Source organism: Oncorhynchus keta, chromosome 1, assembly GCF_023373465.1.
Source record: "Oncorhynchus keta strain PuntledgeMale-10-30-2019 chromosome 1, Oket_V2, whole genome shotgun sequence".
Classification (NCBI taxonomy): Eukaryota; Metazoa; Chordata; class Actinopteri; order Salmoniformes; family Salmonidae; genus Oncorhynchus; species Oncorhynchus keta.
Genome location: NC_068421.1, coordinates 65960326 through 65980578, shown reverse-complemented (window position 1 = coordinate 65980578; position 20253 = coordinate 65960326). Strand labels below are relative to the sequence as shown.

General features: G+C 40.1%; 3 protein-coding genes across 9 annotated transcripts in view; all 3 read left to right on the top strand.

Annotated features, from left to right (window-relative positions):
* The window catches only part of si:dkey-21p1.3 (collagen alpha-1(I) chain), a 29631-nt gene extending 29384 nt beyond the window's left edge, over window positions 1-247 (top strand). For all 3 annotated transcript variants that reach the window (XM_035782299.2, XM_052458062.1, XM_052458068.1), the window contains one exon: window positions 80-247. In XM_035782299.2, coding sequence (XP_035638192.1) covers window positions 80-229 — 150 coding nt within the window. In that variant the 3' untranslated portion in view covers window positions 230-247. The remainder of the gene's footprint in view (window positions 1-79) is intronic.
* Window positions 248-1814: 1567 nt separating this feature from the next.
* Window positions 1815-11677, top strand: soat1 (sterol O-acyltransferase 1). Of its 2 annotated transcripts, XM_035782310.2 has the most exons (16): window positions 3085-3247; window positions 3933-4069; window positions 4959-5017; window positions 6125-6273; window positions 6397-6459; window positions 6607-6714; window positions 6812-7094; window positions 7209-7287; window positions 7391-7484; window positions 7607-7652; window positions 7761-7890; window positions 8069-8166; window positions 8321-8419; window positions 8620-8755; window positions 8868-9013; window positions 9169-11677. In XM_035782310.2, exons 1-16 carry the CDS (start codon window positions 3186-3188, stop codon window positions 9241-9243), a joined length of 1764 nt encoding a protein of 587 aa, XP_035638203.1. In that variant the 5' UTR covers window positions 3085-3185; the 3' UTR covers window positions 9244-11677. The 2 variants fall into 2 exon arrangements, with proteins under 2 accessions (XP_035638213.1, XP_035638203.1); XM_035782320.2 differs by lacking the exons at window positions 3085-3247; window positions 3933-4069 and adding an exon at window positions 1815-1904.
* Window positions 11678-12152: 475 nt separating this feature from the next.
* LOC118391160 (tyrosine-protein kinase ABL2-like) overlaps window positions 12153-20253 on the top strand; it is a 52013-nt gene continuing 43912 nt past the window's right edge. Inside the window, exons 1-3 of one of the 4 annotated variants that reach the window (XM_035782273.2) lie at window positions 12740-12889; window positions 13235-13543; window positions 19268-19342. In XM_035782273.2, the coding sequence (XP_035638166.1) occupies window positions 13456-13543; window positions 19268-19342 (163 nt within the window). In that variant the 5' untranslated portion in view covers window positions 12740-12889; window positions 13235-13455. Of the gene's footprint in view, window positions 12890-13234; window positions 13544-19267; window positions 19343-20253 lie in introns of all 4 variants that reach the window. The other 3 variants (XM_035782257.2, XM_035782282.2, XM_035782265.2) reach the window with 3 other exon arrangements.

Genomic DNA, 20253 nt, shown 5'->3' with positions numbered 1-20253 from the left:
ACTGCAATGTGAGAACAATGTTGTGTACTGTAATGACAGACAGGTATTTTCAGCTTGTTTTCCCATGTTTGTCACTCAGGTGGAGGTGGAGGTACGAGTGAGGGGAAGCACAGAGATCCACAGAGGGGACATGGAGCTGCTGCCCCTCAGGGATGTTCGTATGGAGGGAAGGGGAGACCACTGGGACACAGACCTCAGAGCTGTCCTGGGACCTTTGTGCTTTTTGTAGCCTCAGCTTATCCATAGAGAAGCAGGACGCTCTGACCAGTGTATGGGTCAAGAACATTTGGGTGCAATTCCTCTTCAGGACAAAAGAACGAGATATCATCATGTTGTGTGATCGCTGTAGCATTTGTGTAATTGTGATAAAAACTAGTGCTATATAATAAAATTTAGTTGTAGAGTTATTTGTTAATCTTATAATGTGTCTTTTATAAAGAAAAATATAAAGCTGTTGTGTTTATCTCCCGCATTTCTATTTTTTTGAATGATTGATTTTTCTTAGTGATGTACTGTGTATATATATTCTTCAGATTAGATTCATGTGGATGTTGTATTTAATTGTTAAGCTTTTGTAAGTATGTCTTTGCTATTATTTGATGTCTTGTTTTTTATTCCTGTCGACTAATACCTGAAGTTTGATGTACACCGATATCTGGATGGTCTAAACTTCAAATTGTTATAAATTGAAATGTTACTTCAGTTTACATTACAATAACTTGAGCACACATTTTATGGTTTATACCTCAAATGCAGTAAACAGTAGTACACCCTGTTGTCACAAATGGAATTAACCGAAATATGTGCAATGAATTATATAAATGGTTTTCGTAAGATGATGGAAAACTGTTGTAGTAGGCTGCTGTATTTATTACAGAACATAATTTGCAGGACAATAAACCCATGCTGGGTAAAACTGTTGTTCATACAGACAGTGTGCAGTAGGTTACACATTCATACATTGAGGACTTATGTGTAGGAATGTGTTCTCTCTTGTGGTGTCACTTCCCCATTACTCATCCTCTCCTACCATGCTTTTTGACCAGGGGTACTCAACTACTATTTGAGAAGGTCCGGTCACACACATCGGTCACACACATTTCCTAGGCTGCAGTTTTTAAACTAATTTCCTGCAATTCTACACATTATGCCTCCTGTGTTCATATGATACCTGAGTGAGTCAACAAAATCAATGTGGTCCCCCTGGGGGTCAAGGACCCCATGGGCACAATCTGGCCATGATAACTACAAGGTTTAAATAGCTGATTAGCCTAATTTACCTAACATGGGCTAGTAGTTGATCAACTGGACATTTCTGACAGGTTATATACTGTAGTTTACAAAGACTGTTGTTTAACATTCTGTTATCAATGTTCTCTCTCACCATTCTCCATGGTCAACATAACTTCGGTGACATTTTGCCTAAAGCTATGGAGGACAGTATCAGTGTGTCTTCTGACAGAGGTTTCTTACATGGACAGCTTGGCACGGAAAATAAAATGTAATTTCCCAAATTGCTCGAAAGCCATGTAGACAGATTTAATTCACCATGCTATAGCACATGTTTACCATTATACCAGCGTGGTCTCATAGATTAAACGTAATATAGTAAACGTAAATCCAGGAAACTGACATCAGTATTATATGTTACATTTGGTATGGTTACATAAGACAGAAGCTTACATAAGGCAAAAATGATATACAACGCAAACGTCTAGCATCCCAAAGGTTGCATGTTCGAATCTCGTCATGGACAACTTTAGCATTTTAGTATGCTGGGGATGACAGTGCCCTGCGCTGCCGCAGCGCTTTACCTAAAATGCCCACCATTTCAGACCTGGATGGTATGGGTGGAGAGGGTAGCAATGGAGAGAACCCTTGCAATGGAGAGATCCACAGTAATGGTGCGAGAATGGAGCTTGATTAACAGGTGTCAGAGCTAAATGCAACACAGGTGGTTGAACAGTTGGAAAGTGTTTATGCTTATGAGTAAGAATGATCTATGTGGGGTGACATTATCAGGATATAGATGGTGCAATTCCTAGGTCATGGGTTGAGCTCTCAAATGTCATTGTTTTATTGCCACATAGTCAATGGTCAAACCTGTTTAAATTCTGAATGCATTTTTCAATTAATGTATACCTAACTATAAATGGTCTTAAAAACAGTGGAAGACAAGCGATGATCTCTTTGCTTACTTGCTTGATTGCTAACTGACCTCATTGGAACTGAAAGACCTGGTCTGTCAAAAAGTTAGTTGAGGGTCAGCGGACGGTTGTGATTTTCTGAGCATGCCTTGCTAGCTGGCAGCAGTCAGAGATTTGTACATAGCCAATAATATAATAATGTTCGAACCATCATGGTAGTCATTCAGTACAGTCATGGGTGTGTTTGAATGGTTGTACAGTGGCATTTGCTTAAACCCCAGCAGGTGTTTCTCACTAGTCATGTCTTTATAGTGGTTACATTTGTTTCTCAAGACCAGTCGTCAATGACTCTCAAATGACTAAGCACCTCATGGAACTTCCCTGATCTGTCCTTTTGCCCAGTTCATTACAAAGTTTTTACATTTCTTATAAAATTATTTTTCAACAGCATTCAAAGATCGGTTGTTATCTGTAGAACTATATCTGGTCTAAAGGCTAAATGGTAGCGTAATGCAAACGTCTAGCATCCCAAATGTTGCATATTCGAATCTCGACATGGAAAACGTTAGCATTTTAGCTAATTAGCAATTACTTAGCATGTTAGCTAACCCTTCCCCTAACCTTAACCTAGCAACCTAGCTAACATTAGCCACAACAAATTGGAATTTTTAAGATATACGTTTTTCAAATTCGTAGCATATTGTACTAATTGCAATTCATAACATATCATACAAATTTGTAATTCATATATTATATGAAATGGATGACGGACATCCACAAATTAATACACACCATACGAAACTTAACATATCATACTAAATGGAGTGGCTCGGATTTACTTACAGCATAATGTGAAATGCTCTGAGACTAGGTTGCAGCCAGTATTCTAGTCTGGGGGGGGGGAGCTAATAGGCCGAGTGACGAAAGATGATTGATTTGGGACCGACCCTCTCGTCATTTAGAGGCGGGGTGGTGGCGTAGAAAAAGAAGAGACATCATCGCATCACGTTTTTTCAACATTGAAGTGATGAGAATGTGATGAACATTGAAAGTAACAGATTAACACGGGGGTTTCATTTCAAGACACGGCTCAGTGAAGGGTGAGTAGCATCAGTATAGCTTGCTAGCCAATTCCTTATCTCCCTAACCAAAAAAAACACCAAACGCCGAACTTGACAGACAAGCTCTGCTAGTTAGCTCGCGCTTGACTGACGTTTTCTTGAGCAATGGAACCACAGAATTTGAACTCCCACAAGAACAAATATTTTTGTGACTTAATTAGCTCGATTGTAGCAAGTTTGTGACGTATGTCCAGGGCACTAGCTACATAGCATAGCTTGTTGTTGAATACCTGGCACACTGATCACTGGCGCAAGCCAGTAATTTATCCATGATGGTTCGAACATTATTATATTATTGACTATGTACAAATCTCTGACTGCTGCCAGCTAGCAAGGCATGCTCAGAAAATCACAACCGTCTGCTGACCCTCAACTAACTTTTTGACAGACCAGGTCTTTCAGTTCCAATGAGGTCAGTTAGCAATCAAGCAAGTAAGCAAAGAGATCATCGCTTGTCTTCCACTGTTTTTAAGACCATTTATAGTTAGGTATACATTAATTGAAAAATGCATTCAATGGCCACTGATGTTTTCACATTTTGGCGTTATGTTTTTCTAAGACTAGGAAGTTGAATTGTTTTAACTATTGTGTGGAACTCCATCTAGCTTGTCAGGTGAATATGATTTGTGTGTGTATACATATCCAACATTTTGTTCTCTTACAGGATGGAGAGTGGGGATGACAGTGTCATGCGTTGCCGCAGCGCTTTACCTAAAATGCCCACCATTTCAGACCTGGATGGTATGGGTGGAGAGGGCAGCAATGGAGAGAACCCTTGCAATGGAGAGATCCACAGTAATGGTGCGAGAATGGAGCTTGATTAACAGGTGTCAGAGCTAAATGCAACACAGGTGGTTGAACAGTTGGAAAGTGTTTATGCTTATGAGTAAGAATGATCTATGTGGGGTGACATTATCAGGATATAGATGGTGCAATTCTTAGGTCATGGGTTGAGCTCTCAAATGTCATTGTTTTATTTTCACATGGTCAATGGTCAGACCTGTTTAAATTCTGAGTGAAGATAACCTGGATTAACCCCAAGTACAGTCATTCAGTCATGGGTGTGTTTGAATGGTTGTACAGTGGCACTTCCTTAAACCTCAACAGGTGTTTCTCACTAGTCATGTCTTTATAGTGGTTACATTTGTTTCTCAAGACCAGTCTTCAATGACTCTCAAATGACTAAGCACCTCATGGAACTTCCCTGACCTGTCCTGTTGCCCAGTTCATTAAAGTTTTTACATTTCTTATAAAATTATTTTTCAACAGCATTCAAAGGTCGGTTGTTATCTGTAGAACTATATCCGGTCTAAAGGCTACATGGTAGCGTACTACTCATTTGATCCTGTTTGAAGACAAAAATGGATTTAACCACACCCCAGCTCGCTCTGTTCCTTGTCTTTAATGTTCCCTGAGACTGTGCTTATTATTTCCCATGGGGAATAATGGCAAATTGTCCACCCGCTATATTGATTTAGGCATTTATGTAAATATTTAACATGGTATTGTTTACTCATAGTAGGCCTATATTAATCTTCCTCTTGGGTAACCTGGCAACTGTATTGGTCCTGAAGTCATTCAGGATTCATATTCCTCACTGGCACTGCTAGACTTTGGAACTGAATGAATACGAAAGCCTGATCCACGCTTTATTGCTTTGCGTAAATGACATTTTCTCCATCTATTTCAGGAAAAATGGAAGTGGAGCGACTCATCAGCAAGAAACTCCAACTGAAGAGGAAAGCAGAGGTGAGACTTAAAACAGAATGTGTTGTCAGCAGGTCAAATTTGTTCTGAGCCTGTGATTAGATTCTGAGTAATGATGTCAAATCCTCCAAACAATGTTGTCTGTTCTCACAAGTCACCTGTCCATTGTTTGAGTCTCAATGATTCAACAAAGTCCTCTTAGTTCTGTCACTGTTTGTGGATGTGCCTAATCCTATATATTTTTTTAAGTGTTTTGTGCCTTGCTTCTGCACTGCCAATCCCTACTGGACTGATTCAATATTTTCCTTAAGCCTATGTGAGCTGTAACATTATCATTTTAACCTGGCGAGCTGCTTTGCCTTGACTGTTTGTTTTCAAATCCTGTCATTATTTGTGCATTAGAAAAAGAGCTAACAACTAGCAGTGAGCCAACGTGACGTACAAGGCTATTCTAATCTCCATCTTTCCCACTTTCATGCCTGGAGAATGGAAACATACAGCAAGATTCAGTTCTGCTTTTATGACGTCCAAACCCTTGTCTGATTTGAGTCCATGGGTATTGCATACCAGTGAGGAAATTACTGAAATGCATTGTAGGGGTCAACCTCGGTGACTGAGTGTCCAAACGAAAGTTTCACAATTAATTGGGAAGTGCAAACTGAAGAGGGCCACTTGAAACATGTATTGATGTATGGTGTAATTGGCTGAACTATGAAGTGTTATTCACATCTTATCGCATTATAATAGATGGGTGAAATTAACACGTCCTGTCTTTACTGTACAGAACACCCAAACCCAGAGAGCGCCCTTATTTTCACACAATGTAAGAGGAAGAGGATTGTTTTCTTAAAGCGATCTTTTAAGGGCAGTTTGTTTAGTATAAAGGTAAACTAACCTCTACTGTGCAAACAGATCAAATAGACAGACAGTCACCAGTCTTTCTAGACATGAGGTCATCATTAAAATATATATATTTTTAAAGGGTCATCATTATCTCCAGCTACAAATGGTTACTTTCTGTTTTGACATAATGTTTGTCAATTTAATATTTGTCTTTATGATGTGGATTTAAATAAAAATTCACAAGCATCCTTTTCATTTAACTGAACCCTGTGACTTGCTGATTGTGGATGTGTGTCTGGTTTACAGCACTTGAAGTTTGACCTGATGAGGCAGTTTGACTCCCAGGTGTTGGAGTTCATGGACAGTCTGATAGAGGAATCGGCCAGCCTGGAGCCTGCTCCTGTCCCTGCTGTCTTCTCCCCTCCTCTGTCCGATAAAGAGAGGAGTAAGCTCAGGTATTAAGCCCCTCACTGCTCCCTTTTGCCTTCCACCCTTCTCCTTTCTGACCTACTCTCTTACTATGTCAGAGGTCAACATCTATTTAACTAATATTTTGTCAATGATTTTTATTCTATTAGGCATCTCCAAGGGTCATCCCAGGGCCAAGGCAAACAGTTTGTGTTCCGGAGGTCCTTGTTAGAGTAAGTGACGAGTTAATAATAGACTGTGTGTGACTGCTTTTGACAAAAAGCTCCCTCATCGAACGCTATATACATTGTGCTTAAACTGAAATGTTGCTGGTTCCGTATTGTTTATGTTTATCATGGTCTATGTCTCTTGTTTCACAGTGAGCTGTTTGAAGTGAACCACATCCGGACCATCTACCACATGTTCATTGCCCTGCTGATCCTCTTCATCCTCAGCACCCTGGTGGTTGACTTCATCGATGAAGGCAGGTGAGGTGTAACACTGACTCTTTACTGATCTCTCTCTCTCTCTTTAAATATAAACTACCACTTGTGTATTGACTCTTCATTCCCCCCTCTTCCCCAGATTGGTGCTGGACTTTGACCTGCTGGTCTATGTATTTGGACAGTTCCCCCTGGTGGTGATTACCTGGATCTGCATGTTCCTTTCAGTGCTGGTGGTGCCCTACAGCCTGTTCCACACCTGGGCCTCTCACTACCATGAGTCCCACCATGGAACCCTGTGGTCTCTTCTACTGGGTGCTCTCTTCCTGCTCTACCAGGGCCTGGGCCTAGGCTTCTTGCCTACCTTTGTGGTGGTGAAGAACAGCTTTCCCCCTGCATCCTGCTTCATCATCATCCTGGAACAGGTACTCTAAATGCAGGCCCGCCCGGGGCATGACATGTTCTTTGTTTTATTGATGTTCAGTCTACTGATGGACATGCATTGTGATTGGTTGACAACATGTGCTGTCTCCCTGCAGGTGCGCTTGATGATGAAGGCACACTCTTATATCAGGGAGAATGTCCCCAAAGTTCTGGCTTTGGAAAAAGACAAATCCAGTAAGCAACTTTTTTTAGGAATCATTTATATACACTAGCTTACATTCTGTTTTTGTCTGTAGATGTATTCAGTTCCCTTTTTTATTTATTTTTTATTCTCCAGGCTCCTCCCTAGTCTCTCCACGCATCCCACAGCTGAGCCACTATATCTACTTCCTCTTTGCTCCCACCCTTATTTACAGAGATAAATATCCCAGGTAAGCAGAGTGGAATGACATAAGACCTAGTTTAAATTAACATACCTCTTGCATGTTATACTCAGCTGCAAGAGCGCTATTTGCCTTTCTGTAAACATTCAAACTCTTGTTTCCCTCTGCAGGAATCCCATCATCAGGTGGAGTTATGTGGCCTCTAAGTTATTACAGGTATGATTTGAGAATCTAAATGAATAACTGAGCATAGTTGAAGACCTTGTCCAGGAGATCAGTTCATTTATGTAGTTTCTCTCTCTCTCTCTCTCTCTCGTCTTTCAGGTTCTAGGATGTCTCTTCTATGCCTACTATGTGTTTGTGCGCCTCTGCATCCCACAGTTCCGCAGCATCAGCCAGCAACTGTTTGACCTGCGGGCCATGGTCCTGTGTGTGTTCAACTCTATCCTGCCAGGTAACTCCAGTCAACACATCCTCACTTGCAGCTTGTGTCATCGGCACCACAGTATTCCTCCTGCACGTTCACTATATTGTCTTCTGGATCACTCTGTCTAGATTATTTTGTTAACTAACTACAAAAATATTTGAATGAATGGAGGGAAATCACATGTCATCTGTGTGTCTCTCTCTAGGAGTTCTGGTTCTCTTCTTGGCCTTTTTTGCCTTCCTGCACTGCTGGCTCAATGCCTTTGCTGAGATGCTGCGGTTTGCTGACAGGATGTTTTACAAGGTACACAGGCAGATGCCTTTCCTCTGCCATATTACTCATTTAGTCAATCACTGACTAGATCTACAGCGCAGTAGTGCCACAGTGTTTACTACACTGCCTCAATCAGCTCTTTGCTGTGTTCTTTTCAAAAATAATATATTGATTTGCTTCACAGGATTGGTGGAACTCTACATCCTTTGCCAATTACTACCGCACCTGGAATGTGGTGGTACACGACTGGCTGTATTACTATGTGTATTGTGACTTCCTATGGGTGAGTTATTGTTGCACTTGGCATTAATGTTAATCTCTCTGTTTTTACAATACTTATGAAGTATCCCTCCCATTGCTGTGTAACTCTAATCTTAAACAAGCAAGCCAGTTGAGCAGCTTTGATTTAATTTAGTCTATGCCCGTCTTAACCCTCTGGTCTTTCGTCTGTTTGTTTTTTTCCCCTACTCCACTGCCTGACAGATGTCGAAGAAGAGATTTCGGGCGGCAGGCATGTTATTGGTCTTCACTATGTCTGCAGTAGTGCATGAGTACATCTTGGCGATCTGCTTCGGCTTCTTCTACCCAGTCCTCTTCTGCCTCTTCATGTGCTTCGGAAGTAAGACCGTACCTTCATTACAATACAACAGACACAATATAAAAACAGAAGGTTTTTTTCTGACTCCCAATCCTAACTGCTCATCTTCTTTACTGTGCTGTTCATCTGGCAGTGATGTTTAACTTCATTCTTCATGACCGAAGAAAAGGCCCAATTTGGAACGTGATCATGTGGACTGCTCTGTTCCTCGGTCAGGGGGTCATCATCTGCCTCTACTCCCAGGAGTGGTATGCACGGCGCTACTGCCCCCTTCAGGAGGTATACACCACTGCACATCTAGGAAAAACATTAATTTTAGGCTCATTTTTCATAGCTGTTCGGATCATGGAGAGTAAATATTTTAAACAATTGAGATGCAACCTTAGATTCAACCAAGTCTTTACATGCCATGTTTTTTTTTGTCTTGTTTTTAGCCCTCTTTCCTAGAGCTGCTGAAGCCGCGTTCCTGGAGCTGTCACCTCCAGACCAACCCAGCAGTCGACTCTTGAAGGGCTGTAACTGACATCACATTGAACTACTGAACCGACAACACTCACCAATCTATTGAATGTGTTTAGGAAGAGCACAACCTCCTGTTTCTTTCAAGCCTTTTTACTTATTTTTTTTTGTGTTACACTAGTCAATCTGACTGATATTGAGAGACTGCATTGTTCATTTGAAAGGGCATGGAGTGAGTGAGACATATATAATGGCCTCTGTTATTCACAAAGATGCCTTATTTATCCTTTTAGTTTCATGACAAACCCATTGGAAATCAGGGTAACAGAGCACAGAAATGTGAACCGAATAAATATATATATTTTTATTTTATTTATAATTTTATGTCCAGCCTGGATACAATTACCGTACTCTTTCATTTGAAATGCACTTTCAATGCCAATATGGTAAATTGTCAAATTGCTGCTTTTCCCAAAAGTTAACATCTTAGCAAACATGCAGTATATATTTAGCAAATAATTTACTTAATTTTTTTTTTTTTTTTAATGAACCCAGACATTTCAAATGTTCAGCCACTGTATTTTGTGTCGTCTATTCTCCAAGGTGTTTTAAGTCATGTTGATGGAGATCAGCGTTGGGCTCATTTCAGAAGTTTGAAATTAACTCCCATTCAACGCATGAGTTGAAATTAGAGTTGAATTGGCTGCACTCCACGGGATGTAGAGTTTGTGTGACAGAAAGTAACTCAAGGAAATTTCACACGTCATACAACATGAGTTTAATTGAATCTCACAGTTCCAGACACCAAATAATAACTTTTCTCTGGAAATAATGCTTATAACTTTGGTGCTTAGAATCGCCAATTATATTTCTGCCAACCCTTTCATTTGTTTGGCTTCTTTTTGAAGTCCTCAGGGTCAACTGCAGGGTTACACTAATGCATTCTGGGAAATGTATTTTCCTCATTGAACAAAATGTAATCAATTTAATGAAATACAATAACTTTGAATATTCACATGCAGGTTTTGTTTCCCTTGAACATTCAGTTTGTCCTGAAAATCAATTGTTTTAACAATTCTATATGCATGTATATAATGACATGTTTCATGTCCAATATGTATATTTGTATAGACCACCTAATATAGAATAGAGGCATTTGAATTTCTCTGAACTCGATTACATTTCTTTTCAGTCAAGTTTGAATTGCAATTGTGTTTGCTGTTTACTATTTAAATTCAACATTTAAATTGGAATTTGAGGCATTCTCCATTTCAATTCTGAAGTGAGCCTGACCTTTATGGAGATGTTAGCTTATTAAACAAAATGGAGATAAGTTTGCTCTGTGTTTACTGCTATGAATGTTTTGTCAGATGTGAAGCCTTACACAAAGATTAATGTTAATTAAGAATATGTATTTATTCAAAAGCAATATTGAAAGTGTTCCTATACCAATCAGAAATTCCACACCTGACCTTGAGTTGGTGGAAACTGCACTGCTGTTGCAGCTGGCTGCTCCGATGTTGCCATTATCAGTATGACTGATGCGTGTATTGTTTATTTACTTGATTAGTGCCAATGCCTAAATATACACTCGTGCATTATTTGCTTTTGGCAGAAATTACATCATTACACTAACTGTTGCCATTAATGCTGTAAATTAGGGATTCAATTTCAGCTTCAATCCATAAGTCTGACTTGTCATTTTGTGATTGTCTCTCTATGGAACAGTTTTTGTTTTTGACTCAAACCATGTATGGTGATAATTTAAACCACCAGATGGCGGTGTAATGTAACATTTTTGAATTCCCACTTGTTTCTCATGACAATCTATTTTACTCATAAGTAATTATTTAAGAAGGGCGGTTAACAAAACATTGTTATATAGAGAAACGTGAATGTGTGTGTTTATATATATCCTATCGAGATTTTGTTGCCAGACTACTTCAGCCTGTATTGTAATTGGGAGAATGTTTACTATTTGTGGTCGTATTTCAGTGGTTATTTCGAGCCCACTTTTGAGATTATTATGATGCTCTTTTGATCATTTAGAAAATGAGTGATACTTTTGTTCAGATATTTCTATTTTTGAACAGAGATTGACATTCCTCTATTTTCCTTGATACATTTATGGAGTTCTAGTGTTTGAAACATTTATTTGGTATTATACGAGATATGTTGTATACTATTTACCATTACAGTTCATTAGGTATATGTCAGATTGAAAATAAAGCTATAAATCTATATTTTTGGTCTTTAAACCAAACCCTGGGTTAGAATCGAGACTGCAGCATTTTTTTACTTTAAAAAGAACAGTTCGGGTTTTTGATGTACTTTCCATATAGAATATTGTACATTTCACAATGTCAATACAATACAAATTTGAATGGATTTTGCAAAAATGTTTTTTTGTCAAAGTTTATTGTTAATATTTATTAATCAAATGGCCACCCTTTTGTTTTTACACTGCTGCTACTCGCTGTTAATTATCTATGCATAGTCACTTTACCCCTACCTACACATACAAAGGACAGTGTTACTTTTATTTTTCAAATTGTATTTAGTCAATATTTAAAAAAAGGTATATATTTTGTATTCGGCGCATGTGACAAATACAATTTGATTTTATTTAATATAAAATGTAGTCAGTTCAAATCACAGATGTGGGATCCTATCCATGAAATCACACCAGTATGTATGTACACTAGGAATAGGGGGGAGGAGGACATACAGAGGCATGAAACATTAGCTGTCAAGTCAGTGGTATGGAGCCGAACTGTCACTGCCAAAAGAAAACAGCCATAGGTTGTCTTTTTAAGTGTTCTTTGGTAGAAATGGCTTTCACACAAATAACATTTGGTCAATGTTATGACAGTATTTCAAGAGTGTATATTCTAACGTTGAACATTTCGTTTTTCCAGAGGTCTTACTTCATACATAAAAGTTGTGAACAATGCAATCATGATAGTAGTTGGTCTAGCGAATCTCGACAGAGGGTCTATGGTTGGTCCTCGAGCTGTCCGCCTAGTGGCTCGGAGGTCCTAGTAATATTGGGGACAGGGATGGGAATGGAGTTTGGTGAAGGGTGAACCCCCCCTTCTTTGCGAAATAGCAAGCTCTATTCTGTGGTAAAGATGGCGGCGGCAGAGGGGGCGCGCAGTGGCAGGAGCACGGCGAAACGACCCTGAAAGGCTCCATATTTCATAGAAACTCGGACGTGGGGGACCGAATATTACTGTCTCGAGATCCCACGGGCCGTTGGCAGAGAGTTGTTTTCAGTGATTTATCAGACTTTTGCTTTATTGTTTGAGGCAAGGTGGGTGGGTTTCACAACGATAGAGCTAACAGCTAACGTCAAGCTAGCTAGCTAGGAGACGGGTTGAGGAAGACTTCTGAACAGGCCGCTCCATAATTGGGGGATGTGAACTGGGAGTGTGCAGGGTTGGATAGCTTCGTCCCGAACATCTTTACACTGAACTGCGGGGATGGGACAACAGGTAGGCCGCGTTGGTGAGGGGACTTCGACAGGGCTGCCACCGCCACAACAACAGCAGCAACACCCGGGGAAGGGGAACAGGGGAAATGCCGGGAGGAGACCCCGGGAAGTCAGTAACGTTAGCAGCACTGGAACACCGCCAGGCAGGGTTGCTGCCGTTAACGTGCCGGACCCAGCAATTAATATATTCACCCAGCATTCAGGTAGGAATAGCCACATGGTATTACACCAATAGTTTATTTAATCAATTGGTTTGTGCAATAGTAGTCAAACTGTGATTTTTAATTGGCTAGATAACCAGCCAATTTACTTCTACTAATCAACACTGTGCTCGTCAACGACGCGTTAGCGGAAATACAACCAATTGCCATCAGTGCCAGCTCTAGTTGTACGGTTAGCCAGCATATGTTTGCTAGTTTTCTTGGTTTCTAATGTGTTCTCGTACATTATCAGACAATGAAGTTGAAGAGCACAAGCGTGAAGTGACAATGACAGCTTGACATGTCCCACAAGTAGCCTAATGGTTGTGTGTTTTTTTCTTCATGCAGCTGTCTGGCATGGGCAGGTAACAGTGCAGTCAGTGCTACTAACGAGGATTGGGGTTGTTATTCTGATCCCAAACAGAGTGATGAAGAAAGAGCCGTTTCAGGACTACACAGCTGCAAGCAGCAAAGGGACTGTTCACTTCTCCTGCCACTGAGAGATTCTTGTTAAACAATGATCTCTGCCACAAGGGGATGCAGTGGCAATTCCACTCCATTAACTCACTATGGCAGCCACAACAGTCCCACATTTCAGCCTGAAGAGGTTTACACATGCTCGGTTACAACATACTCAGCAGACAATTGCAGCTCAAAGTAATTTTTTAAATTATGTTTGTGTAACTGACTGTAATCCAACATATTCTTTGAGGATACTCTCATTTTCATAGACATTGTAAGGTACTGAAAGACTCACTGTGGTCAAATGATCTAGTGCCCCAGTGACACACTCAGTGGTCTCTGAGGGTCAAACTGGATAGATGCACTCTCATTGTGCTGCTGTCTAGGCCTGTTATGTGTCATTGGCACTCATGATTTGGTCAAGAGAAGGCAATCATTAAGGATCTCCCTGCAGGGAAACCATTATTGCATTTGGTCAGCTCTGAGCAAGAATGAATTGCTGTTGTGTATGTATGCTATTAGGTTCTGTATGACCATTAGGGAAGTGTTATGTTGAGGGGGATGTTATTATTCTTTGCATGACAAAGCTATAATATCCATCCATGATTGTAAAACTATCCAGTCTACTGCTTCCATTGAGCTTCTGCTTGCCTAAGGGAAGGTCAGTCAAAGTCTCGTATGAAATCAGATGTGATGTCCAATAGTTGTTTTTTCAGCGCTCTACACTGTGGCAAAGAGATACCTGTCACATCTCCACAATTAAACTCTTCAGATGGAAACGCAAACCTGAAAAGTGCACACTATCTATTTTTTTAAATGTCAAGTGTCCTTTTTAAGCTGGATGCATAGCCAAGTTGTTGGAAGGCTGTTAACATTGTAAACCTTCCATTATATTTTGAAGTATGAAAGCATTTGTTTGTGCAACTCTCCTTGACCTAGCAGAATCAATTCTAATGTTAGTCTAGGCTATATGATGCAGTTATTACCTGGCAGTGCCACTGTTCGGTAATATCAATGTGTTGTGAAGTCATTGGACCATGTGAGTAAATTAGCAGTGTGTCAACGTCGAACATGGTTCTGTCTGTTCATAGAATTTGAGACCTGCACATCTGGCTGAGTTATGTGACCACACACCAAGGCTGCTTTAACAAAGTTATTTTGCAACAAAGCACATTTCCTCCTTTCTTTGCTGAGCAAGATGATTTGAGATCCTTCCTCCATTTTGCCATTTGTGATTGCCACTGTTGAATAGTTTATCTTTTGTGTGGTTTGTCAATGGTGAAAGTCCTAGGTGTACAGTGCAGTTTTTACCAAATGAAAATGCAATGACTTCGTAATCATGTTTTGATACTGTGGCTATTTTAGATGTATGTCTCAGTCTGTGACCTTTTTCAGGTGTGTGTGTGTGGTAAGTGTGTACTGGTGTCCATGTTTGTATGGGTTATGCTTGTGTACGTGTCTTTTTCCTGAAGGGATTCACGGTGGGGACAGACAAGTTTTCAAAATCAATGGCATCTGCATGTCACTGTCCCCCTTGGTGACTCTGCACATCCCTGTTGGGTCACGATGCCATTTTGGTATTTCTTTATTTATTCATTGTCTCCGGATCTTAGAATACGTTTCTTTGCAGCGTTATGAAAACTAAACCCTACGTAACGCAGTGGCATTTTAAAGCCGAAGGGAACGGTATCTTTGATATGTAATATGTAACCTCAGTGAAAGAAGGTTCACATTCCCCCAAACCACATCATGAGTTTAGAGTGCTCATCCAGTGTAATGCTCTTCCGATCAAGTGAACTTAGAATTCTTCAATCGTCTAATGGCTTGTGTGGAACTATGGTCTTTCATTTTGCTCTGCCTTGGGCTCTCTCTTGTTTGCAGAATTCACAGAAGTGCTGATTTGGCTATCAAGCCCATAAGCAATTCAGCAGGTTGAGCGGTCAAGAACAGATTTCATATACTTGATTAGGAAATGGGCCACTTGTATTTGACATCTCTGCTCTACATGTTCTCCCTCTGCCTAAAATGGAATGAATTCCAGGGCAGGCAGGACAGTGGATAGATGATCTGCCCATTATCCCTGATACATAAACTGATTTGCATTAGGAATGAAATTGGATTAGACAAATCCTCTTTTCTATATGTGCAAAGGCCCCTACAACCAAAATAAGCCTCACAGTACTGCCAATTGACTTTGAGGCAACTGTAAGATTTTAAGAAATGTAAACTTGATGTGTTGAAGTAATCGTGTCCTTTGGTGGCTTATCTGGGTGACTGGATCCTCTCCCCCACCCAGCAGGTCACACCAAGTTGCATCGTTCAGCCACTAGAAGGAGCTCCGTCTTGTAATTTTCAGCCCTATAAATGCTGGGTAGTTGTGTTTTTTTGCATGTTTACCAGGGTATGTACTATGCTTATGCATGCCATGAAGTGCATTGATTATTGTGGTGAACAATGTTCTGGTAATATAGTACACTCTGTACTATTGCTTCATTAATTATTCATTCTTCCTCTTGCTCCTCTCTGTGCCTGACTGGTGAAAGCATGAGGCTAGAGACTAAAGACAGCACTTAATCCTGGCTCATTTTCCCCTTCCCAGTGGAACTCATTCTACTCTCATTAAAATAACCAAAGGAAATGGTCGGAGTCGATGTTGCTGCTGGTGCAAATGATAACTGTCCCACCTGAGCTTACATACTCCCCACATATATATCATATTGGGACTTTGTTTACCCTACATAAGGTCAAGTTGTTTACTGTCGATCTTGTAAAACCAAGATCAGTAGTTTTCAACTGGTTTTGCTTGGGGAACAAAATCGAACCAGGTTGTCTCGATCGCGAGGCAATATTCGCATTGTGGAAAAAGAATCACCAAATTACAATCTGCAAGCTATTTTTAATGCTATATTGATAGTAAATGTATCGGTTATAACAAGTTAACAACATTCCCACCTCTTTCATTGACAATAATACAATGGTGCCCATATTCTTGATGAAGAATGTTAATAAATTCACTGACTTTGGACACAAAATCAACCAAAATAAGCGCTGCTCTATAATGAAAATACTGTGATTGAATACTTTTTTTTCAGATATTAAATTATTAACAAATGTAAGTCTTATGTTCAGACTGGTGTGTGTGTGTATACGTTTGTATAGAAGAAAAAACATGTAAAAAAAAAAAACTGACATCCAGGACCCACTTAAACTACCGTGAACCAAATTTGGGTCTTGACTCGCCAGTTGAGAATTGCTGACCTAAATCATATCCCGATACAGTATGTCATGCTGCTGTTGGTTTTCCAAGTGGGAGACTGGTCTATTGGGCTGCTTAGTGAAGATGCCTGATTTTGAAACGCAAAACCAGGTCAGTGTTGTCTGACTGCTCTATCAGTGCTTATCCAGAGATCCAAGCTCCTGGCTTGGACCCTATTCCCTCAGCGAGTCTCTATCCACTATCACTCTCATCCCAGACTACTTGGTTCTCTCTGTGCCCAAAGCTCAGCTCAAATCCTTCATCTTCATTCCCTGTCTTCTCATCTGCCTCTCTGTGTCATCTTAGTGGAGTTGAAATTGAGCACTGCTTATACCCGGGATAATCCTCTCCGTCCTCCCTCTTCTTCCTCTCCTGTTTAATCACACACCAGAGTCGGCCTTAATCTGGCCTTTAATGTGGTGCTGCCAGGGCCGCCTCCATGCTCTCTTGTGTTGAGCAGTGGGGGTGAGACCAAGAAGCTCAGCCACAGAGAGGGCCAATTTCTCTTTCAATAGACTGGGATAATTTGCCCCATTTCAAAGAGAATGATGCGAGTGGCTAACCTGGGTGCTATCGGAAGCCTTTGATACGGTGCCTTGGGCAGGGCTATTTGGGTGGCCAAGCCCTCCATATGGAAGCAATGGGAAAGTAATCTCATCAAGCTCAGTGTATTATCACAGGAACATGAATAGACCCACTGAAGTCAGTGTAATCCTCTTCAGCCAGGCCTGAATGTTCATAGTAATTTCAGCAGTTCGAATACCCGAGTCAACAAGGTAAAAATAGAGGGGAAAAAATCTGTGCCCTTGAGCAAGGCATTTAACCCTATTTTGCGTCCAGGGACGCTGTACTACTATGGCTGACCCTGTAAAACAACAAATTTCACTGCACCTATCGAGTGTGTGACAATAAAACATATATACACTGCCGTTCAAAAGTTTGGGGTCACTTAGAAATATCCTTGTTTTTGAACGAAAAGCAAAAAATGGTACATTTAAAATTACATCAAATTGATCAGAAATACCGTGTAGATATTGTTAATGTTGTAAATTACTATTGTAGCTGGAAACGGCAGATTTGTATTTTTATAGAATATCTACATAAGCGTGCAGAGGCCCATTATCAGCAACCATCACTCCTGTGTTCCAATGGTACGTTGTGTTAGCTAATCCAAGTTTCTCATTTTAAAAGACTTGACTGATCATTAGAAAACCCTTTTGCATTGCAATTATGTTAGCACAGCTGTAAACTGTTGTTCTGATTAAAGAAGCAATAAAACTGGCCTTCTTTAGACAAGTTGAGTATCTGAAGCATCAGAATTTGTGGGTTCAATTACAGGCTCAAATGGCCAGAAACAAATAACTTTCTTCTGAAATTGCCAAGAAACTGAAGATCTCGTACGCTTTGTACTACTCCCTTCACAGAACAGTGCAAACGGGTTCTAATCAGAATAGAAAGAGTAGGAGGCACCGGTGCACAACTGAGCAGGAGGACAAGTTTTTATTTTATTTTACCTTTATTTAACTAGGCAAGTCAGTTAAGAACACATTCTTATTTACAATGACTGCCAAGGAACAGTGGGTTAACTGCCTTGTTCAGGGGCAGAACAACAGATTTGTACTTTGTCAGCTCGGGGATTCGATATGGCAACCTGGCCTTCTAGGCAGAGTTCCTCTGTCCAGTGTCTGTGTTCTGCTCATCTTAAACTTTTCTTTTTATTGGCCAGTCTGAGATATGGCTTTTTCCTTGCTACTCTGTCTAAAAGGCCAGCATCCTGGAGTCGCCTCTTCACTGTTGACGTTGAGACTGTTGTTTTGCGGGTGCTATAATGAAGCTGCCAGTTGAGGACTTGTGAGGCGTCTGTTTCTCAAACTAGACACTCAAATGTACTTGTCCTCTTGCTCAGTTGTGCACCGGGGCCTCTCACTCCTCTTTCTATTCTGGTTAAAGCCAGTTTGAGCTGTTCTGTGAAGGGAGTAGTACAAGGCGTTGTACGAGATCTTCCATTTCTTAGCAATTTCACACATGGAATTGCCTTCATTTCTCTGAACAAGAATAGACTGACGTTTCAGAAGAAAGTTCTTTGTTTCTGGCCATTTTGAGCCTGTAATCGAAACCACAAATGCTGATGCGCCACATACTCAACTAGTCTAAAGAAGTCCAGTTTTATTGCTACTTTAATGAGCTCAACAGTTTACAGCTGTGCTACCATAATTGCAAAAGGTTTTTCTAATGCTCAATTAGTCTTTAAAAATAATTAACTTGGATTAGCTAACACAACGTGCCATTGGAACACAGGAGTGACTGTTGCTTATAATGGGCCTCTGTACGCTTATGTAGATATTCCATAAAAAATCAGCCATTTCCAGCTACAATAGTCATTTATGACATTGACAATGTCTACACTGTATTTTTGATCAATTTGATGTTTTTTTACTGGATAAAAAAATAGCTTTTCTTTAAAAAAATAAGTACCTTTCTAAGTGACCCCAAACTTTTGAATGGTAGTGTGTGTATACATGTTTTTTAAAATCTAGCGTAGCCAAACTATGGACAAATGTAACAAATGGCTAATGAAAAGCCAGCTGCTGCTGTATACTGCCTTACAATTTCCAAAATATCATGGGGTCAATTGAAATGAGATGTTATATTTTCTGCCTTAGGACTTTTGCTCCGAGTCCCACTTGATCCTGTCAGGCTGATCCTATCATCTCACCTTGGCTGGACTGTGATGCAACGTATGTATACCATTTTGCTTCGTAACTGATGTAATCATCTCTAGGCTTATGTCTCTACACCACACAGAAGGCACTCATGTCTCTCCACACAGTGTTCCAGTTGGTTTCACATTGCCAAATGTCAAACGAACTAAAACTCCTCAACAAAACCAGTTGTCCATACAAGTAATTTGTTTATTGGACAAAAATGCTCATGCTAAATCATCTACCATTATCATGAAACACTACTTGTGTGTCCCAATCGTCATATTTCTTTTTCAACAACATGTGGGAGGAAACCGTGCAATAGCCACTCTAACTGTGAAGTGAATAGCCAATATTCAGTGGCCTATAGCCCCCGTACCACTAGTCTGCATCGGATGCTCTCATAAATGCGCTGGTTAAATCCATATGAATTCAATCACTTTTTGACAGCACCCCTTTTGATTTGAACAAAACCTTCCATAAATATTTGCCCATTGTTGAAGTGAACAGAAAGTTACTCTTTGGACCTGAATGCCAAGACATCTAAGAGAGAAAGTTGACCTATTTTGCGTACCCCACCATACCATGAAACATCTTCATTACTGGAAAATATGAATGGTTGAGATTTGATATAATTTAAAAGCTTACGAACAAGGGTGTCAAACTATTTTATAATGTTTATAACAATTAGAATATTTGAACCTTGTCAATTCTCTAAAAACACATGAACCTCAAATGTTTTTCATATTTGCATATGTTGTTGCTTAGACCTTTCTTTACATCCTGGGGTTTTTGTGTTGTGAACGCCATCGGTTGAGAAACAACATGCTCTTGAATACAGGGTGGGTGTCATGTTTTGGCTGATAAATGTACTAAAGTTGAAATTTCAACTTTCAAATGGTACCACAAAAATAATTTTGAGTTGAATGGGAATACCTGTTCTGAAA

Excerpts from the sequence above, each read along its gene's own strand:
- soat1 (XM_035782310.2), top strand. The coding sequence starts at position 3,186 with ATGAACATTGAAAGTAACAGATTAACACGGGGGTTTCATTTCAAGACA. Across the intron at positions 7,653-7,760 it reads TGGCCTCTAAGTTATTACAG|GTTCTAGGATGTCTCTTCTA; the intron begins GTATGATTTGAG and ends CTCGTCTTTCAG. Across the intron at positions 7,891-8,068 it reads GTTCAACTCTATCCTGCCAG|GAGTTCTGGTTCTCTTCTTG; the intron begins GTAACTCCAGTC and ends GTCTCTCTCTAG.